At 38.1% G+C, this 16,980-nt stretch overlaps 1 protein-coding gene across 2 annotated transcripts in view; it reads right to left on the bottom strand.

Annotated features, from left to right (window-relative positions):
- Positions 1 to 411: 411 nt before the first annotated feature.
- The window catches only part of LOC112153639 (sodium bicarbonate transporter-like protein 11), a 24,839-nt gene continuing 8,270 nt past the window's right edge, over positions 412 to 16,980 (bottom strand). For both annotated transcript variants that reach the window (XM_024284002.2, XM_024284003.2), the window contains exons 2-20: positions 15,299 to 15,349; positions 14,498 to 14,581; positions 13,039 to 13,082; positions 11,393 to 11,609; positions 11,191 to 11,272; positions 9,654 to 9,777; positions 9,146 to 9,355; positions 7,835 to 7,919; positions 7,619 to 7,744; positions 7,387 to 7,500; positions 6,407 to 6,539; positions 6,090 to 6,163; positions 5,581 to 5,860; positions 4,895 to 5,001; positions 4,549 to 4,714; positions 4,250 to 4,423; positions 2,353 to 2,548; positions 1,875 to 2,044; positions 412 to 822 (exon numbers count right to left, since the gene is read on the bottom strand). In XM_024284002.2, the coding sequence (XP_024139770.1) occupies positions 756 to 822; positions 1,875 to 2,044; positions 2,353 to 2,548; positions 4,250 to 4,423; positions 4,549 to 4,714; positions 4,895 to 5,001; positions 5,581 to 5,860; positions 6,090 to 6,163; positions 6,407 to 6,539; positions 7,387 to 7,500; positions 7,619 to 7,744; positions 7,835 to 7,919; positions 9,146 to 9,355; positions 9,654 to 9,777; positions 11,191 to 11,272; positions 11,393 to 11,609; positions 13,039 to 13,082; positions 14,498 to 14,581; positions 15,299 to 15,349 (2,504 nt within the window). In that variant the 3' untranslated portion in view covers positions 412 to 755. The remainder of the gene's footprint in view (positions 823 to 1,874; positions 2,045 to 2,352; positions 2,549 to 4,249; positions 4,424 to 4,548; positions 4,715 to 4,894; positions 5,002 to 5,580; positions 5,861 to 6,089; positions 6,164 to 6,406; positions 6,540 to 7,386; positions 7,501 to 7,618; positions 7,745 to 7,834; positions 7,920 to 9,145; positions 9,356 to 9,653; positions 9,778 to 11,190; positions 11,273 to 11,392; positions 11,610 to 13,038; positions 13,083 to 14,497; positions 14,582 to 15,298; positions 15,350 to 16,980) is intronic.

The raw sequence follows: 16,980 nt of genomic DNA on the forward strand, positions 1-16,980 counted from the left end.
ATGATGCACCAAAAAAACCACACTTGTCCACCTGCTTTTGTGAGTGACCTCTTTTCATTTTCCCTTAATGTCCTAAAAGGAAGGACTGTGTCTGAGAGTGGACTTAAAAAAAAACTCAGATGTTATCAGGTGACATAACAGAATCTTTCAACATCATATTTTCATTTGAGCATTCTAACATTCCCATTAGAACTTTTTATGTGTATGAATGTGTTTTCTAAAATGTAGTTAACATGTCCTTACAATGTTTTCTCTGTCATATTTTAAACATTTAGCAATAGAAATAATCTAAAAGACCTAAAGGTTCATTTGCTAAATTTCAGAATAAGCGGTTCATTTTTGTTTATGTGTAAACTTCTAGTTTCATTTCAATTTTATTGCTTTTTTTTTTAAAAAACATGGAGCCAAAACTGAACTTTTTCCATTTATTGTGACATAAACAGTGTTCTGATGATATTCTCTGTCAGTGCAGGACGTGTCACAAAATGCTTTGTGTCTGTATATTACATTCTTAGTGACACAGACTCATCTGCATGTATATGTGATCTCCAAACTACCAGTGTTAATAAAAACGATGCACGACTGTAGCAATTAAAAAAAAATCCAGTTACAAGTATGAATCCATAATTATCAGAAAACAAAGAAAAGCATATCGTTTTCAGTAATTAATGTGTTCCAAATAAAATTTAGCAGTCCAAGAACATTGCATTAAGAATGTGTTTCTGTTCCCTTCTTTTATTCCATCTTCAGTCCTTTTATATATACTGAGAGTCCATGATGTCCAGGTACTTGGCATCAATCAGTCTGGGGAGCAGTCCGGTTCTGAAATCAAACACAAAAAACAGGCAAATGTTAAATACAAATTTTGGGGAAAAACTGTCTTATATAGGAAACTGGTCAAAGCAAAGGTTCTAATGTCTGGTCAGACTAATAAAAAATGGTTTAATATAAAACCCCTTTAGTTTAAAAACTTCTTCTTGAAATGTGTTTAACGCTTTTACACCAAAACTCCAGTTTTAACATTCTTAGGATTACTGTTACCTCTTCAACTGTTTAATTTACATAATTCCGATGGATTTTGAAGCAGAGAAAAGCAGCTTTGTTTACACAAACAATGTAATCAGCGGATTGTGTCACAGAGTCTGTATTGCACTGGTACATAAAGTTTGCAAATATGCAAAAAATGCATGTTATTTGTGCAAACAAAAGTGTGTAATTTGGGAGTTACTGGTGACACCTCTGGTGTTAAAGGGTTAAAGACAAATCTAATGCCAGATTAGTTTGTCAGGTTACGTTAAGGTTGATTAAGACCCAAGTAAGTAAGTCAATATTAATTTAATTGTAAAACAGCTCAAGGTTACCACAGCCATAAACATATCTACAAAGTCTAAATTATTTAATTAATATCCAAGGGTGAACTTTAAGAAACTTCACAATTTTGTTTTGAAATTTGAGATCAAAAAGGAGGTCAAATGACTTGACCATTTTATTGACAGACAACGGTTGGATGATCTGCTCAGAAAACCCTACTGGGCGTGTACCAATAATGGAAGGGATGGAAGTTTAACTTTAGTTTTTGCCCATCTAGAATATGTCTTTGTCAAACATTGGTGTTGGCTAAATAAGAGAAATAAAGGTTTTCAAGTGGTGCTGAAAATACAGTGTGCCTTTTCTGTCTGTTAAAATATGTACTGCCCAATTAGCTGATGTCTTTTGATTTTTTTATTCCATTTTTTAATAAAAATAGAGTCCATCAGAGTATAAATATAACTCCATCTCCAATTCCTTTTTCTTATTTTTAATAAAAGAAAGTCTGGATTTCAACCAGGCTTCCACAGTGCAGCTCTGCCCCCTGTTGACCCGGGTCATCTCACCTGACAGGGACCAGCAGGATCATCAGAAGGGGAAAGACCATCTTCATGTAGGGCAGAGGGTACATGCCAAAAGCACACAGAATGACGAGCTGGATCATCTGCAGTGCAGTGAAGTAGTGCACTTTCCTCTGAGGCACACGGCGGATGTAATGGGTGGGCGGATATGAAGTCTGGGTACATAAGAGCAGAATTTCATTCCGATTTTAAATGAGCATTTTCATTATGAAGCCTGGAGACTGATAATTATCTGTTTTTAAATAGACATTGCTTTAAACACACATTTTGCTTCTGTAAATAGTGAAAATGTTTATGATTTCCTTTGGTGAAGACAAGCATCTATTGCATCCTCGATGTTTGCTACCGTAGCCGCAGGATATTACCACACTTTGTGCAAATAACTCCTGCAGCCACATGGAAATAAGGACATAAAAGGACAATTAAACAAGTCAGTTGATCAAAGCGCACAGCGGCACCTCACCTGTTCCTTTAGCAACAGGGTCATGCGGTCAACCATCTGGTTTCCATCAAGCGAAGTGGCCGCCACGTACAGGAAGAGGCCGTACAGGACGGGCTTTGGGATCCACTGCAGCGGAATGGGCAGCATGAACGCAGACAGGCCGATCAGGATGTTTGCCACCAGAGAGGTCAGGCGAGTCTCCTTCACGCTGACAATGCTGTGGAGGGGAGGGGCGACCTTTTAGTTTAAGACCAGGACGACAACAAAAACAACATTTTCCAACCTTAAACTTTGTTTACTTCTGCATGATAAAATGTAATTTAAACCAAAGTAACATTTTATTTTATACTGAATATTAAATGAGAGAAAATAGGAGAAAAATCGTGTTAAATCTTAAAGAGCCCCACAAAACTTGGTCTTGTAGCATTTTTATATAAAAGAATTTAAAATTAAAACTACCCATTTGAGTATTTAGTAATTTGGTTTGGATTGGATCAGAAAACCGGATGCTAGCATACGATGATGCAGCCACTGAAATGGTTGTGCCAAAGTCTCCCTTCCCCCTTCCCCCTGACCTGTTTACAATTAAATGTGCGAGACATGATGAGCGTTCAACACTTGTGCTGGAGCGTATTGCAGTTCTGCCTCAGAACTGTACGACTGCGTTATTTTTGCGCCGCTAATGTTAGCTTGAGGCTATAAGCTTGTGTGAGTGCGTGCACACAGAGCCCTCACTGGCGGGGAGGGGGCGGGTTGCTCTGTATCAATCCTGAATCGTTAAAATATGTCTTAGAAAATGACAAAGGCTTTTTGATTTTGGCAAAAAATTTCATAAACACACTTAAAAGATCACTGGGAACAATTTTACAATGGAAAAAAATTTTTGCTGGAGTGGAACTTTCAGTTTTAAGAGTTTAAAATTTTCTAAATTATTTTCCTTTTATTGCATTCAAGGCTTGAACAGTACTAACTTTACAATTAAGCTCCTAAAATTGAGATTGAGCATTAGTTTAATTGTTTTGGATATCTAAAGCCTTAGTCACAATAGCCCTTACAGGTTAATACGGAATGTCTGCAGGAAAAATATAAGCAAACCTGTAAGGGGCACGCAGGTGGCCCACATAAAATATCCGAGTCGTAGACCGCTCAGTGAGCCTGTGGTGCAAAAATGTTCAAACACATTCTTTTACTGGCATGGTGTAGGCAATAGGTAGTACCAAACACACACGGTGTATCGTTTGGATTTTTCTTTTTTTTAATCCTGCACACTCTACAAGAGGCAGTCATTGCTCTTCATGTGATGAATATGATAAAATTAGACAAGCTGTGGATCAGAGAGCAATTTCTGTTGCTTTTCTTATGTAATTAGTCTCAACTGGTAAAGGATGTTGAGGAAAACAAGTAGATAAATCTAATAATTGGTTGAGAAGTGCTTATTTTGACATGGTCTACATGTTCCCCTGCTTATTTGCGTTTCTTTATTCGCAGTTTCACATATTTGCTGATTTTTTTCAGTCACGTGAGTCCTCCGCTTCCTCACAAAAACCCAAACAATTCAAGACTCTTGTATGAAACTTTTGCTTCCAAAAGTGCTGCGGGAGCTGCAGGAATTTCCCAGATGGTTATATAATAAATAAAGTATATATAGTAAATAAAATATATTATAGATTTACTAAGATATAGACAAAAATGTTGCCTACAAACTGAGTTAGCCACATTTTTTCAATAATAACATTTATCTGGTCAAAAATCTTAGAACAGGCATAAAATTGTCTAGTAGACTTTTTCTTAATCAGTCAGTAATGTCAGTATGAAAAGAATCTGCACCCTTGTCTTATTCCAGAGGCAGAGGGAAGTGACCCACTGCTGTGAGGTGGGAAGGACACAGACTGCTCACTTTTGTTTTATCCTCACTCACGTTGTGTGGAGATGTCCGTTCTCTAAGTGGTGTTCCACTTTGGCGAGCTGGCGGGCGTGCAGGGAGGAATGTGGGAAGGCAGCGTGCATCCATGGCAACCCCAGACAGGACATGAGGATGTTGATGAAACCAGTCAGCACCAAGTCCCAGTGGAACGTTGTGCCTTTTAGCAGCCTTTGTTCACATACGCACATAAGTGCAGATTCAAATGTAAATGTAATCTTCACTCACGAACTACAACTGGACAATGTTTTACAGTAAAGTATTTTTAGTTTTTTTTTACCAGAAGAAAGTCTTACTTGTGTTCTGGGACATGAGTGAGAGAGATGACAATGTTCTGGTCGATGAAGATTAGCAGTGCAAGGAGAAAACCCAGCCCGACCGCGCTCAGCGCAGCCATTCCTGACAGCTTTTCAAACTCAGGATACTTGAAGATTGGACCATCATGGACGTTAAACACAGGGACTGATGGCAGCAAAAGATTCAGCATGAAATATGTCCAAAGACCCAGTTCCAAACAGCATAAAAACAAGAAAAATAGAAACATTATTTTTGCTAAAATAAAATCATTTGAAAACTGCTTAAGAAAAAACGTTTTTGGATACTAGCTTACTTCTTTTCTTCATTGGTGGGGTTTGTACTCACGCTGTATGTCAATGAACAGGTAAGAGCCGATGAAGGAAAATACCACCACAGAGATGGGTAAAGCGCAGTCAGACACCACCTCTCTGATTTTGTCATTCAGGTACGGGCTAAGAAGAGAAAAGAAACAACAACTTGTCTTAAAACAAAAAAAATAAAAAAAGTTTTGAGACTCACATACTGTAAATGCAGAAATGTATGGGCAAACACACACACATCATGCATATCAAAACAGCTTATGTATTTGAAAAATACTGGTGGATATTTTTAATATATGCTCCATTTTTTTGATCGAACCCCTTTCCAAATTTTTAGCACCAATGTAGGGTCAACCAACATCTGTTTTTGATATATTTTTACATAGTGTGTTAATTACATCGCTGCCTGTTTCCATTCACATTGTTAAAATCTTTTAATTGAAATTATTATTTTTTAGTTGATATTTTTAATGGCCTTGAAACAATGTATCTCATTTCATAAAAAAAGCACTTTGCATTACATGCAAATAATATAGTATCTTATAATTGTGGGGACATCAAAGTGATGCATTTATATTTTGACTTATTTGACAATTAAATTAAAATTGTCTTGATTCATTTACTAATATCATTAGGTTGAGCGAAAGTAAAGTAAATTGTGTCTAGATTTGACTGGAAAACGTTGACCTAGATAGAGTAAGTAAACTGTACCTCCTCTTTATCAGGTAGAGAGCATAACCCAGCCACAGAGTGCCCAGCATGAGCAGCAGACAGAGGATAGGCCTTTCTCTCGTGCAGATCACCAACGTTTCAGGCAGAAAGACCAACACTTGTGCTTCTGCTCGTTCAAGTTGTGACATATTCCCTTTGTGATGCTCCATCACAAGTGGCGTCTGGTTATTCGCCTTTTCCAGAATCTCATTAATCTGCTGCAGGACTACAGAGCTGTTTGTGGTCGCCAGTATGGGCCCATGGAAGTAGTGCTCAAAAACTATGGAAGAGAGAATGGAAAAGCTTCAATCACACTCTCATATTCATTGGATTAAAGAATCTAATTTAATATATAAAATAACTAGAAGAGTCAAAAGCTTTGAAGACTATCCCTCTCAGTGTAGCGTCAGCTCCATTGTTGACTTTAATGTCTCCATTATAGCTATGTGATGTACCTCCTAATGAAAAAATTGAGATGTGCAATGTAATCAGGTCTTCTCTGGACTCACTTTTGATGGTGCCTTTAATAGCATCTCCAACAAATGCTATGGAGATAAACAATGCAATGACTTCTTCTGTGGAGCTGAGGATGAGAGCAAATAAAAACAGAGTGTTGCTTTGAGTGCTTACATTTCATCCAAGCTGTTTTTTTTATGCACACAGACATAACAACCCGTTCAAGGCAACGACAACACAGATCTGATCTGTTAGCAAAATCCATGAAAACAACCAAACCGCATCACTAATGTGAGTCCGTTCCAGTAGGATTGTTCTTTTTTAATAGTAAATAAAGTAACAGATTGGTGATGTGTTATAGTGTATTTACCGTTTGAAGAGTTTCATCAGCAGGCTGACATTAAATAAACCTCCAAGGATGAGAAAGAAACTGTTCCATAAACCAATGCAGGCATAAAAAGCATCAAAGTCGAGATTGTAGTCATCACATATTCCTCTGATGACTGTGGAATAAATGCACAAAAAAAACATGTCCAGACACAACCTTACAAATAGAAAATATTTTCATTGAAAGAAGATTGGTTAACTGGCAATTGTGGAAAATACCTCAGTATTCAAGAGCCACACAATACAAACAGTCCAAAGAAGTAGAACGTTACACCCTCTTTTGATTTATGGTAAATGATCAAAGATGGATTATTCTGACTAATTGCTGGAAATTGAAAGCCCCTCTGAGTGCTGCCTAATCCGCACACCACCAGAATCCTGCAGATGCTGATTTGAGCTGGGCCGCCAGGTCTCAGCTGTACCATTTCCTGTCCTAACCTTTGCCTGAGTTAAATCCTTGCCTTTATTTGTTTATTTATTTATTTTAACATTACTGCTTTGGGTTGCACTCAGTCTGACCCATTCTCCAGAACCAATATTCATGGAGTGACTCCAATCGAAATACCTTGGGTGAATATTTGGGCACTCAAACCTCTCCACTTTGATAAGGTGGAAGCAAATATTGACATGAAATGGGCTAATGGCATCTGCAGTGATTCAGATTCAGTGAGGTCCATTTTTGTAAAGAGAGAATACAATCAGAAGGAAAGCATCATGGTTTACCAGTCAATCCACCTTCCTTCTTGTGATCGTCAAAGGTGGATACAAAATAAAAAAGAAACAGATAAAGGCTCACAAACAAGCAGAAAAAAATGGATAGATGAAAGTGAAAACACAGGATTTTTCATAATAAAATACAGAGAGAACAAGCTTAAATTATAAAGTCAAACATTACTATAAATGTATCTATTATAAAGGCAATTTAAGTTTCATATTTTTGAAAATATTCTAAAGGAAAATCACCGCTTATAAAGATAGCCAATGGCGCAGTGGTCAGAGGGATGACTAGTGGGGAACCAGCAAACAGGGAATAGATGACTCCCCCAATGCTCTGGCCAACAATAGTTTTCTGAACATCTGTAGGGAAACAAAGTATAACTCACATGAAAATGTTCATCAAACACATTTTGCAAGTTTAAATAGCTATTCCCGATGGAGGTTATGCAACATGATGCAACAATAACAAAGTCGGTACCTATTTCTCCCCTGGTGCTTTCATCGTTCAGTGAGCCAAAGGCAATAGCAGGCAGCAGAATGGCAATGTAGAGGAAAATCGCAGTAGTGGTGTACTTCACTAGACAGCGGTCCTTCCCGGTTATGCCTTGAAAGATTTACAAGGGACCATCAAAAATATAAAAAAAACCTACAACAGTTACAGACCAAAAGCAGATTTTTTACAAGCTGCTGATACCATCTGTGAAGTCTGTGGGGTATAAGGGCAGTCTGCGGCGGAGGTCCTTGTATACGCCTCTGCCAGCTTTGAAGAAGTCTCTGCACTGTAAAATACAAAATGGACGGGAATAAAGGAATGAACACATGCCTAAATACTGCATATGTTCTGTTTAACCCAAAGACTGAGTGTTATGTTCTGTGTTAACATGTAGAAAAAAATATGGTAAGTCAAGAAAAAACAAAAAAAAATCGACAACATTTCAGATATGATGCAAATGTATTCAAAACACTCATGACAATCCATGTGTCTCCATGGAGCGGAAACTTGATGGGTTTAGATCACTCTAAAAAATAATTGGAGCCAGCCCAGTGAAAGACATAGACGTTGCTGTGTAGCAACGTGCATTCAATGAAAATAACCTCTACAAACAATTGCTATGTATAAGTTCAGATAAAATCAACTCATAAATGAAGTCCATAAAAGATCAGCAGAGCTTCAATCTGCCACATTAAAAAACAGTGGGTGAGTTAGTACCTCCCTCTGCAACAATCTAACAAAAAAAATCTGAATCTCCAAAATCTGTTGGCACACTTAATATGAGAGGCTTACGATCCAATTAAAAATGATGGAAATTCATTTGAAAAACAATGAATTAATTAAAAGATTGCACAAGTTATCTTCTTCGGTGTAAGCAAACTTGATTTGCCTTTGTAATGGCTTGTTTGGCAGCACTACACTCACACTTAGGAGCTGTTTTCAACCCAGTCAGGATATCAGGTGTCACCACAACCTGTTGTTAAGTGCAGTCTTTTAAAGCCCAAACACATGCTGTCTCTGCCAGCATTTCTGTGTGTTCTCTCCTCTCCAACCTCCTGCTGCAAACACATTTCCTCTTAATTTAAGATCCAGACATAATGAAGTACTTTATCATTGCACCAGGCTGCACACATTCTGCCCTCAGCTCCAAGGAAGGCTTGGCAGCTTTTTTTAGTCTGTTGCCCAGCTGCTTTCATTCCCCGGGCCGGGGCTAATAGAGTGCGGAAAGAGGATACTCGGATAATCTGGCTCAGCTTTACTGCGCCACATCTTTATATGCCTGGGTGGAGACCGAGAATACGAGGGTGGTCTCCACATCTGGTGAAACCAAGCAGCTAGTCGAGTAAATGTTTATATAATGAATGAGCTCTGTTAAACAGATTTATGTCCTCCTGAATATTTTAGGTTAGTACTGCTTGGCATTTATTGTCAACCTGTTAGTCATATGGCCAGTCATATACCATGAGATTCTATCTACTGCAATGCAATGACTGGTTCATGCTTCATTCCCACCTCAAGCGGTTTTCCCCTCCGCGGATCAGACTCTTCCACTTCCTCCACAATGGGATTCGCCTTGACTTCAGAAAGCAGGTGTCGCTGGGTCACAAGCTCCTGCTTGAAGTCGTCCTGGGTTCTTGGGTCTAAAAGCTTCTCTCTGAAGGAAATGTCAGAGAACATTGTGGCAAATGTTCGGCCAAGTTCAATAGCTGTTTTGGTGCTTTTCTGAAAAACAGTGAGAATCTGTGTTAGCTTCCACCACAATGGTTGAATTGACTAGGTTCCTGCCCGACTTCAGCGACTTCTAACATCCACACTACAAAGTCATCCTGGTTATATCTACTCCTTGTATCTACCAGCAAAATTATTCATGTCTTACAAATTCCATTAGAGACATATTAAAGATCATGCTCACTGCGCTCAAAATTTAATCATGGGCAAGAAAGATCTACCAAATCTTTTATGTTGTTGTCCTGACTTTAGATTTATGATTCAATTAGGTTTAAAAATCTTTAAGGTTTACCGTTAGAGGCGGGGCGAGAATGAGAATAACATAGCGGGCTTCAGCACAGTTGACTCCCCAGTTCTGAGGCTTGTCCAAACGGGTGATGCAAACGTGACGTCTTTGCAGATTCTTCACAGTTGAGCTTGAAGAGTCAAAAAATAACATGAAATGCTTCATTTTAAAAAAAGTATGTCTTTGTGGGGTTTTTTTCAGGTTCAGCTAATGTGAGAATGAGTCAGTGGGTTGGCCTATTTGAAATAGACTAACGAAAACAGCTTGAGGGTTGTTTTATTCTACTCAACCGCAATTGATTAAGCAAATGGCATCTGTGGAGGCTTTGTTTGCAACACCCATGTGACATTCACACACATCAAATTCTCAAGCTTGTCTGCAATTGGTGACAGTTTTTTTACTTTCAGTTCAGAGGACAAAATTGAGAATCTTTTGACTCAGTTAATTGTATAAGAGAACTAGACTTATGCGGCGTTTCCACTGAGCGGTCTGGACTGGTCCGCTCCTGGCCAGTTAAGAATGGTCTGGGCAATTTAAATGAGTGTTGAACCATCAAAGTGCATGCGGGGTGTAGACTGATGGCGTAGCTGTGTGTCATAACGCTGCGACTACAGTGGTTCTCTGTATTTGCGGATTTAGTGTGTGTCTGGTCCCTAACCCTGCAAATGAGGGGTTAATACTAAACACAAAGAATTGAATATTCTTTGTCAGAAGATTGTGGGAGGCAAAGAAGAATATGTCCAAAAAGGCAAAACTTTCGGCTTGGATCTTGAGTCAGGAAAAGTGCTAGTTGGGCGCTTGCTGTTATCGTAAAACCTTTCCGCCAACCAATAGATTTCATTGTGTGACGACAGTAGCTCCGCCCTAATTGGTCCAGTCCAATTTTCTATGGACCTACAACTAACGGGGAACAAAAATGGTACGAATTGGTCCGGCCTAATGGGTCCATTTTATAATGGAAACGCTCAAAATAGATTTACTGCTACTTTTTAAAACACTTTTATGCTAATCCTATTTTTTCATGATAGTTTTTCTGTGGTACAAGTTATTCAAGATATAAGCTGGCCAATCAGATTATTCACTAAAAGTAGGTGGTGCCTGCTGACCCCCATGTCAAACGTTCAAAGCAAATTTTGTGTAGCCTGCTTTCAAGTAGAAGGGGTGTGGACTTCCAACAAGTTCACTCCTGATTGACAAGTGTGGTTGCCATAGAAACATTGGCTTAGACCAAGTTAGAACAATCATTGGTTACTATCACCATGTTGCTCCAAAATGGTGGGGTCCAATTAAAAAAAAAAAAAAAATAGAATTTAATTTTATTGAATCTTGAGTGACATCACGCTCACTCTGTCTAGTTCTCATATACAGTCAATGTTTGATTGGCGTTTGAATCTCTCGGGTGTTTTTACCCTTATTGAGGGTTATAGATGGAAATCAGTAAAATGCTTTTCACAATATTTTTTCTAAATGTAATATCTGAAACTATGTCTGAACTCTTCTAGACCTGCTTTGTACAACCCTTTGTTGCTGCAGAGAAACTCACAGGATACAGAGCCAGGATTGCTGATAATGAACTCCAGTGGCAGTAGCAGTGACACCCTGAATGGTCTCTGACAGAAGGTGAACTGTGGAATCAATGACACAAGAGTGTAAAACGACATACTCAAAGATCTGATGGAGTCTTCTCAGCAAATGCTGATTTTTTTTTCTTGCCGTACCAAACAAATACCAACGCTTTGACTCACCATTACTCTCCTTCCCTCCTTCATCTGTGAATAGAGTATTCATCACCTCATCCACATCACAGCTGCAGCCCACCTCTGCCAGGTGGGCTATCATTCGCCTCAAGACTTCATCCAAAGTCGAAGCCTTCTCATCCAGAAGGATGCTTGCCTGGGCCAGAAAGCTGTCGATGTCTCTGTGAGCGCGCACTTCTTCTTCGAAGTTCATAGGCTTAACATACTGGTTAGACAAAGGGGAAAATGAGAGTTCACTACAAGTGTGCCAAAGGTAGAAAGTTGTAGAACCACCAGGATGAATGTAAAGAAAAGGCAACAGTGTGGAATGTTTTTATGCCGACTGTGAAGGTTTGCAGGTCATGTCATCACTGGATTGTGTTCTTCAGAGAACTGGACCCTTTATAGTCTTGTTTTTATTATCTCAAGCTTTCTGAAGTTCAGCAACTAAACCCAAAAGGGTTCTTTGCCATGTTTTCTAAGGAATAATAAGATATTTTAGGCCAATTTATTCAATCACAGACTTCTTCCAGCTCTAAAAAATCATTACTTTTCTTTTTTTAAGAGATAAAAATAATTTCAGTCATATCATGCAAATACTGTAGGAGCCCAAAGCTAAGGGTCAATGGCCATTTATATGTCAATTCCTAGTTTCTTTGTTTCATCAGCATTAGAAATGGGAAAGTTCTTGCTAGTAGAGCAGGATTCTGTGATTGTTGTCATACAGAAAGAGTTTGAATTTGAAACAATGATGATAACCAACTCACATAACATTATGGTGTTTAGGACAGTGGCTTCACAGCAAAGAGAATGCACAAAAAGCAGCTATTTTGACTCAAAGCATGCTGAGAATAACAGATGACGAACCAGGCCATTTAGTTGGTTACAGGTGGCTGTCTGCCTTGACAAGAGAAAAAAAATGTTCCCTTCCAGAACATAAACATAGTTAGAGCCTTCTTACTTTTGGACTTCCATAAAACTATGGTTAGGAGGAATTAAAGATAGCTCATTATTTTGGTTTGATGAAATATCTAAACAGGGAAGACGATGATGGATGACTGTATATTTCGGTGTGAAACAACATTACCAGGAGTATCCTATCACCATGGATTTGAACCTTTCCACCCCTACACTTTGGAAATACGAGTACTGAGTGAAAACATATCAAGCCAAGATGGTGAGGACTAACACTATTCTCAGTTTAGTTTTATATTCTTCAAATCCATGAGTACAATGAGATCTCATGATCTGATGCACAATTTTAGAACGCAAATTTTAATTTAAAAAACTGTATGGTAATTGTTTGTTTCATTGTTTTAATTTCTATGTGGCTTTGTGGTGAGAAAGGCTACACATTACTGCTACGATGTGAAGAGGATTATGTGCAGAGATTTAACAGATGCTGTTTGAAGTAAAGCTTTTGTTGTATTTCATGCTTGTGTTTTTGTTTACAGTGGGTTACATTTATAAAAAAAGTGTTCATATTTTATGATTGGACAGATATGCAAGCTGTGCACGATCACGAAATGTTTTTTTTTTTTTGTAATTTCCACACAATGATAGCTATAAAGAACTGTAAAAAAAAGTTGTTTAATTGATGACCATTTTTATATTTTGCAGTTTGATCGTTGAAAAAAAGGCACAGTGATTCATACCTTTCTTTTTGTGTTTAGAAGCGCAAATCCAGAACTTTCAGCATCTGCGCAACAGAAGAAAAAAAAAAGCAGAAATTTAATTGCAAGTCTTAAACACAATCCTTAACATAATGTTTTACTTTTGAGGAATCTTAAACAGTTTACAGTTATCAGTTAAAACCCACTCCGAGGAAAATTGTGTTTTTGGTGTTCATAACATTTTCTTGCAGTGTTTTTCTTATGATGGAGGACATGACTTACAGACAAACAGATCCATGTACGTCTTTTGTTTTTCTCATTTAAGCTGGAATCTGAATCAAAACTGTGTGGGTGTAGCGCCAATATTGTATAGTATAAAACCAATTATATTGGTGTGAGCTAGCTAGAGAGCATATAAAAGGAGAGCACTCAGCAACGGGGAGGGGATGGGGGGCGGGTTCTGTGCCAATGGTCTCGCCCACAACTCAGAGTTAAATTTCTAATGAACAACTGCCGCTCTGCAAAACTATGTCCTGGAGAATAACAGTATGTTTATTCTTGGCTAAAAATGAAATAATCAAGAATAAAAGACCACTGGAAATACTTTTACAATAGAAAAAGAGACGTGTCTTAGGGAGTCTCATATACCATGAGGCATACCATGAAAATTCTACTGTGCATTAAGTGAATTATAATGTTCATTCCTCTCTCTGAAGAACCCCAAAGCGGTATTTTGATACGTTCATGCATTTAAGAGTAATCCTCTAAAAACCAGCACTCCCAGCAGCAGCTCCTCCTACACTCACGAAAACGAGCAGGTCACATTATGCTGACGTCAGCACGATGTGAACCGCCCCCTCCAGGATATCTCTGCTCTGACAGCACTGCCTCCAGTGTAACACCAACACTCAATTCCTCCACTGAGCTAGTGGGGATCAGCAAAGAAAAAACAAAAAACAAAAAAAAAAAACGTTCATTTTAGATGCAAAATACCATATATCTTCCCATTGTGTCCTGTCTTCAATAAATTCCAGCTCAAACAGGTGTTCTTTGCTGTAAGGCACAGTTGTGCAGACACCTAGTGTATTTATGTTGTGAACCAGTGTAGCAATGCCCAGGGCTATACTAAAGGCAGATATGTGAAATGTGCATGCATCTTTGAAGAAATGTGGATACTGTTTATTTTAATGGGAGAAACAAAGAAAGATTCTCAGATGACGTCATGAAAAGGGCGGCAGCCACACACAGCAGCAGGCGGAGCTTCAGGAATCGAGTCGTTTTACTTCCAGGAAGGAAAAAACTCACGAAAAATAATTAATATTACATAAATAATTTGTTTTTTTGTGTTCCAAAGGTAATATATGATCATATATATGGATATAGTTCACTCTGAAAGGCTTAAGAAAATCATGGTATGGCCCCTTTAAAGTTAACAAACCATGGTGAATGGTGAAAGATTGCAAACAGGTCATTTGCGTAAGAGCTATCAGTAGGAACACACCTGAAACACAGATCTGGATGCTGTTGTCATAAAAGTGCTCCTTGTTGGTGGCAGGTGAGTCCTCCTGCTCCTCATTCTGCAGCTCTGTACATAAAAAAAAAATTAAAAAAAAACTCAAACTATATCCAGAAAATTATTTCAAAGTCAAAAAGTAAACATGGTAAATAGCATTAGTGCATGTGTGAACTTTATATAAAACAAAAGGAACATTCTATATCCCCCATAAGCTGCTGCTTGGGATAGATTTTCGTGGTTAATCAAGGTTGGTGTGAGAAGCTTGACACGTTAGCTGTGTCCCCAGTTAGGGACGATTTGTTTTGCCCTCCCACCATTTTTGCCATCTGTTGACAAGAACACAGCAAACGAAGGAGAGCAGCAGACACAATAAATGTGCCCCTCAGACCAGACATGCAGCAGAATAACAACAGCAGGCTCTCATAAATTCTTTCATTGTATAGAACATTAATATGGCTTCTTTATTACCCATTTTATGGGAGGGAGGAGGGGCTAGCCCAAAGTTAAATAAATATCCCCTGGCAAGCAAACCTTAAAGCCAGGGCCATTTCTTCATGCCAACATCAACTCATCAGCCAAGTTATTTTCACATTAATTAGGCCTGAGAGCACACTGAGCGCGCTCAGCAGCGTGTTAGAGAATGCGACACACACTTACACTTTAATACGTTCATTCCGAATTTGCATTGGTTTAATGGAGCATAGACAAGAAAACTTATAATTGTTTGCATGCAAATATGTACTGTAACTGAAAAGAGATGAGTGAAATTAAGACAAAGTCACTTACCCATTTCTTGGAAACCATATTTATTTGTCGACTTTCTGGTGGATGGAGGCTCTGTGGGAAAATACAAACATGCTTATTTATAAATCCTCTTTCTCAGTGTACAACTAACAATTTCTTATATATATATAATTATGTGTGTGTATATATAGATCTGTCATTAGTACTTTAATCACTTAGGAAAAATGGCCAAACCTTAAAGTAATTACAGAAGACATAATGCAGTTTTGGACCAAACAAGTAAAAAAAAAAAACAAAAGAAGAACAATTGTTGGTTCTTCCTGTGGTACTTTCCACCTTTTCAACAGAGTTTATATGAAAATTAAGAAAAAGACAAAATTTGAAAACCTTTCATAAAGGTGCATTCACAACAAGGCATATTCGCGCGGCGGAGAAGGCCAGTTTCAATGTTAAGTCAATGGTATAGACGTGAACTGAGGCGATCTGAAGTCCTGCGGCTCGATTTGAGTGACGGGCACGGTTGTCTGGCAGCAGCTCCAATTTGCCACGTGACGAAATGGCGTGGTCCACGTGAATTTTTTGTGCGTATCGGGTTCCATGTGAATGCACCCTAACAAACGGACACCATGACACTTCAGCTGATTAAAAAAATACTTTGCAGTTTGATAGATTTTTCTGACATTTTATCGTTATTTTTTTTTAGTGTAACCAAATTTATTGGATGACTTGATTAACTTGATTATCTTAAAGAAATAAAAGGAATCTGGAAAACTTCACCTGCTCTGTTCAGTACCAGGTATTTACAGTATCTTTGAGTCACACTGGTTGAAGTTTTGGCTACAGATGTCCTGGATCCATTTTAAGTCAGTGAATCGGATCATTCAAAATAAGCTAATATCAACTATGAATCGTAAATTGTCAACCACAAATTATGATATGAATCAAACTGTAAGTAAAATGAATTGTTACGCCCCTACATGCATAGCTATGTAACACTTTGGTTTAGAACAAAGGGCTGTGATTTGAAAAAAAAAAAGGCCCAGTTGCACAAGCAGTTACTGCAAAACATTTTATGTTTCTAATGTTTTCTGGAATTTGACTGAAATAGATTTTCATGCCAGGCAGGGGAAATAAATTGTAAGAGCTACAAAAACAAAAACAAAGCCATCTTGTGGGAAAGAAAAAGCTATTTTGATTGTACCCCCAAAAAAACATCCTTTCTGGAAAGCAACAGTGGTAGATAATGATTTTAATGGTCAAGAAAGTTCCTTTTAGAATCCAAAAAGAGAAATCCTAAAAAGCGACCAATTAAAATGTCTGCGAGGAAAAATAGCAAAAAAAAAAAAGGTTTTTGAAGCTTCAGCCCCAGTTTATAAACCATGTGAGGACTGAAGAGATCTAAAAAAATAAAAAGAAAGATCAATTATGCAGGCCAGGGCGCTTTCGAGATGACGGAGCCGAGCTGATACTTTCAGGATTTTAAAGTACACACACAGACCTACCGAATCTCTGAAAGGGCTTAAGTGCTGTTTTCTGCAACCACACGCAGAGTCTGATTGTAATTTACTCTAAATTAAAGGCTTAAAGATTCCCAGATTACACCAGACAAAACCAGTCGCAGTAAAAGACATGATAAACACATGCAATCTCTAAAGAACTGTATTCACCAAGAGTTCCTAAAAATATATAGTTTTAAAGAATTCAAATATCTGAATAATCTGCTG

Source organism: Oryzias melastigma, linkage group LG10 (assembly GCF_002922805.2).
Source record: "Oryzias melastigma strain HK-1 linkage group LG10, ASM292280v2, whole genome shotgun sequence".
Taxonomy (NCBI): domain Eukaryota; kingdom Metazoa; phylum Chordata; class Actinopteri; order Beloniformes; family Adrianichthyidae; genus Oryzias; species Oryzias melastigma.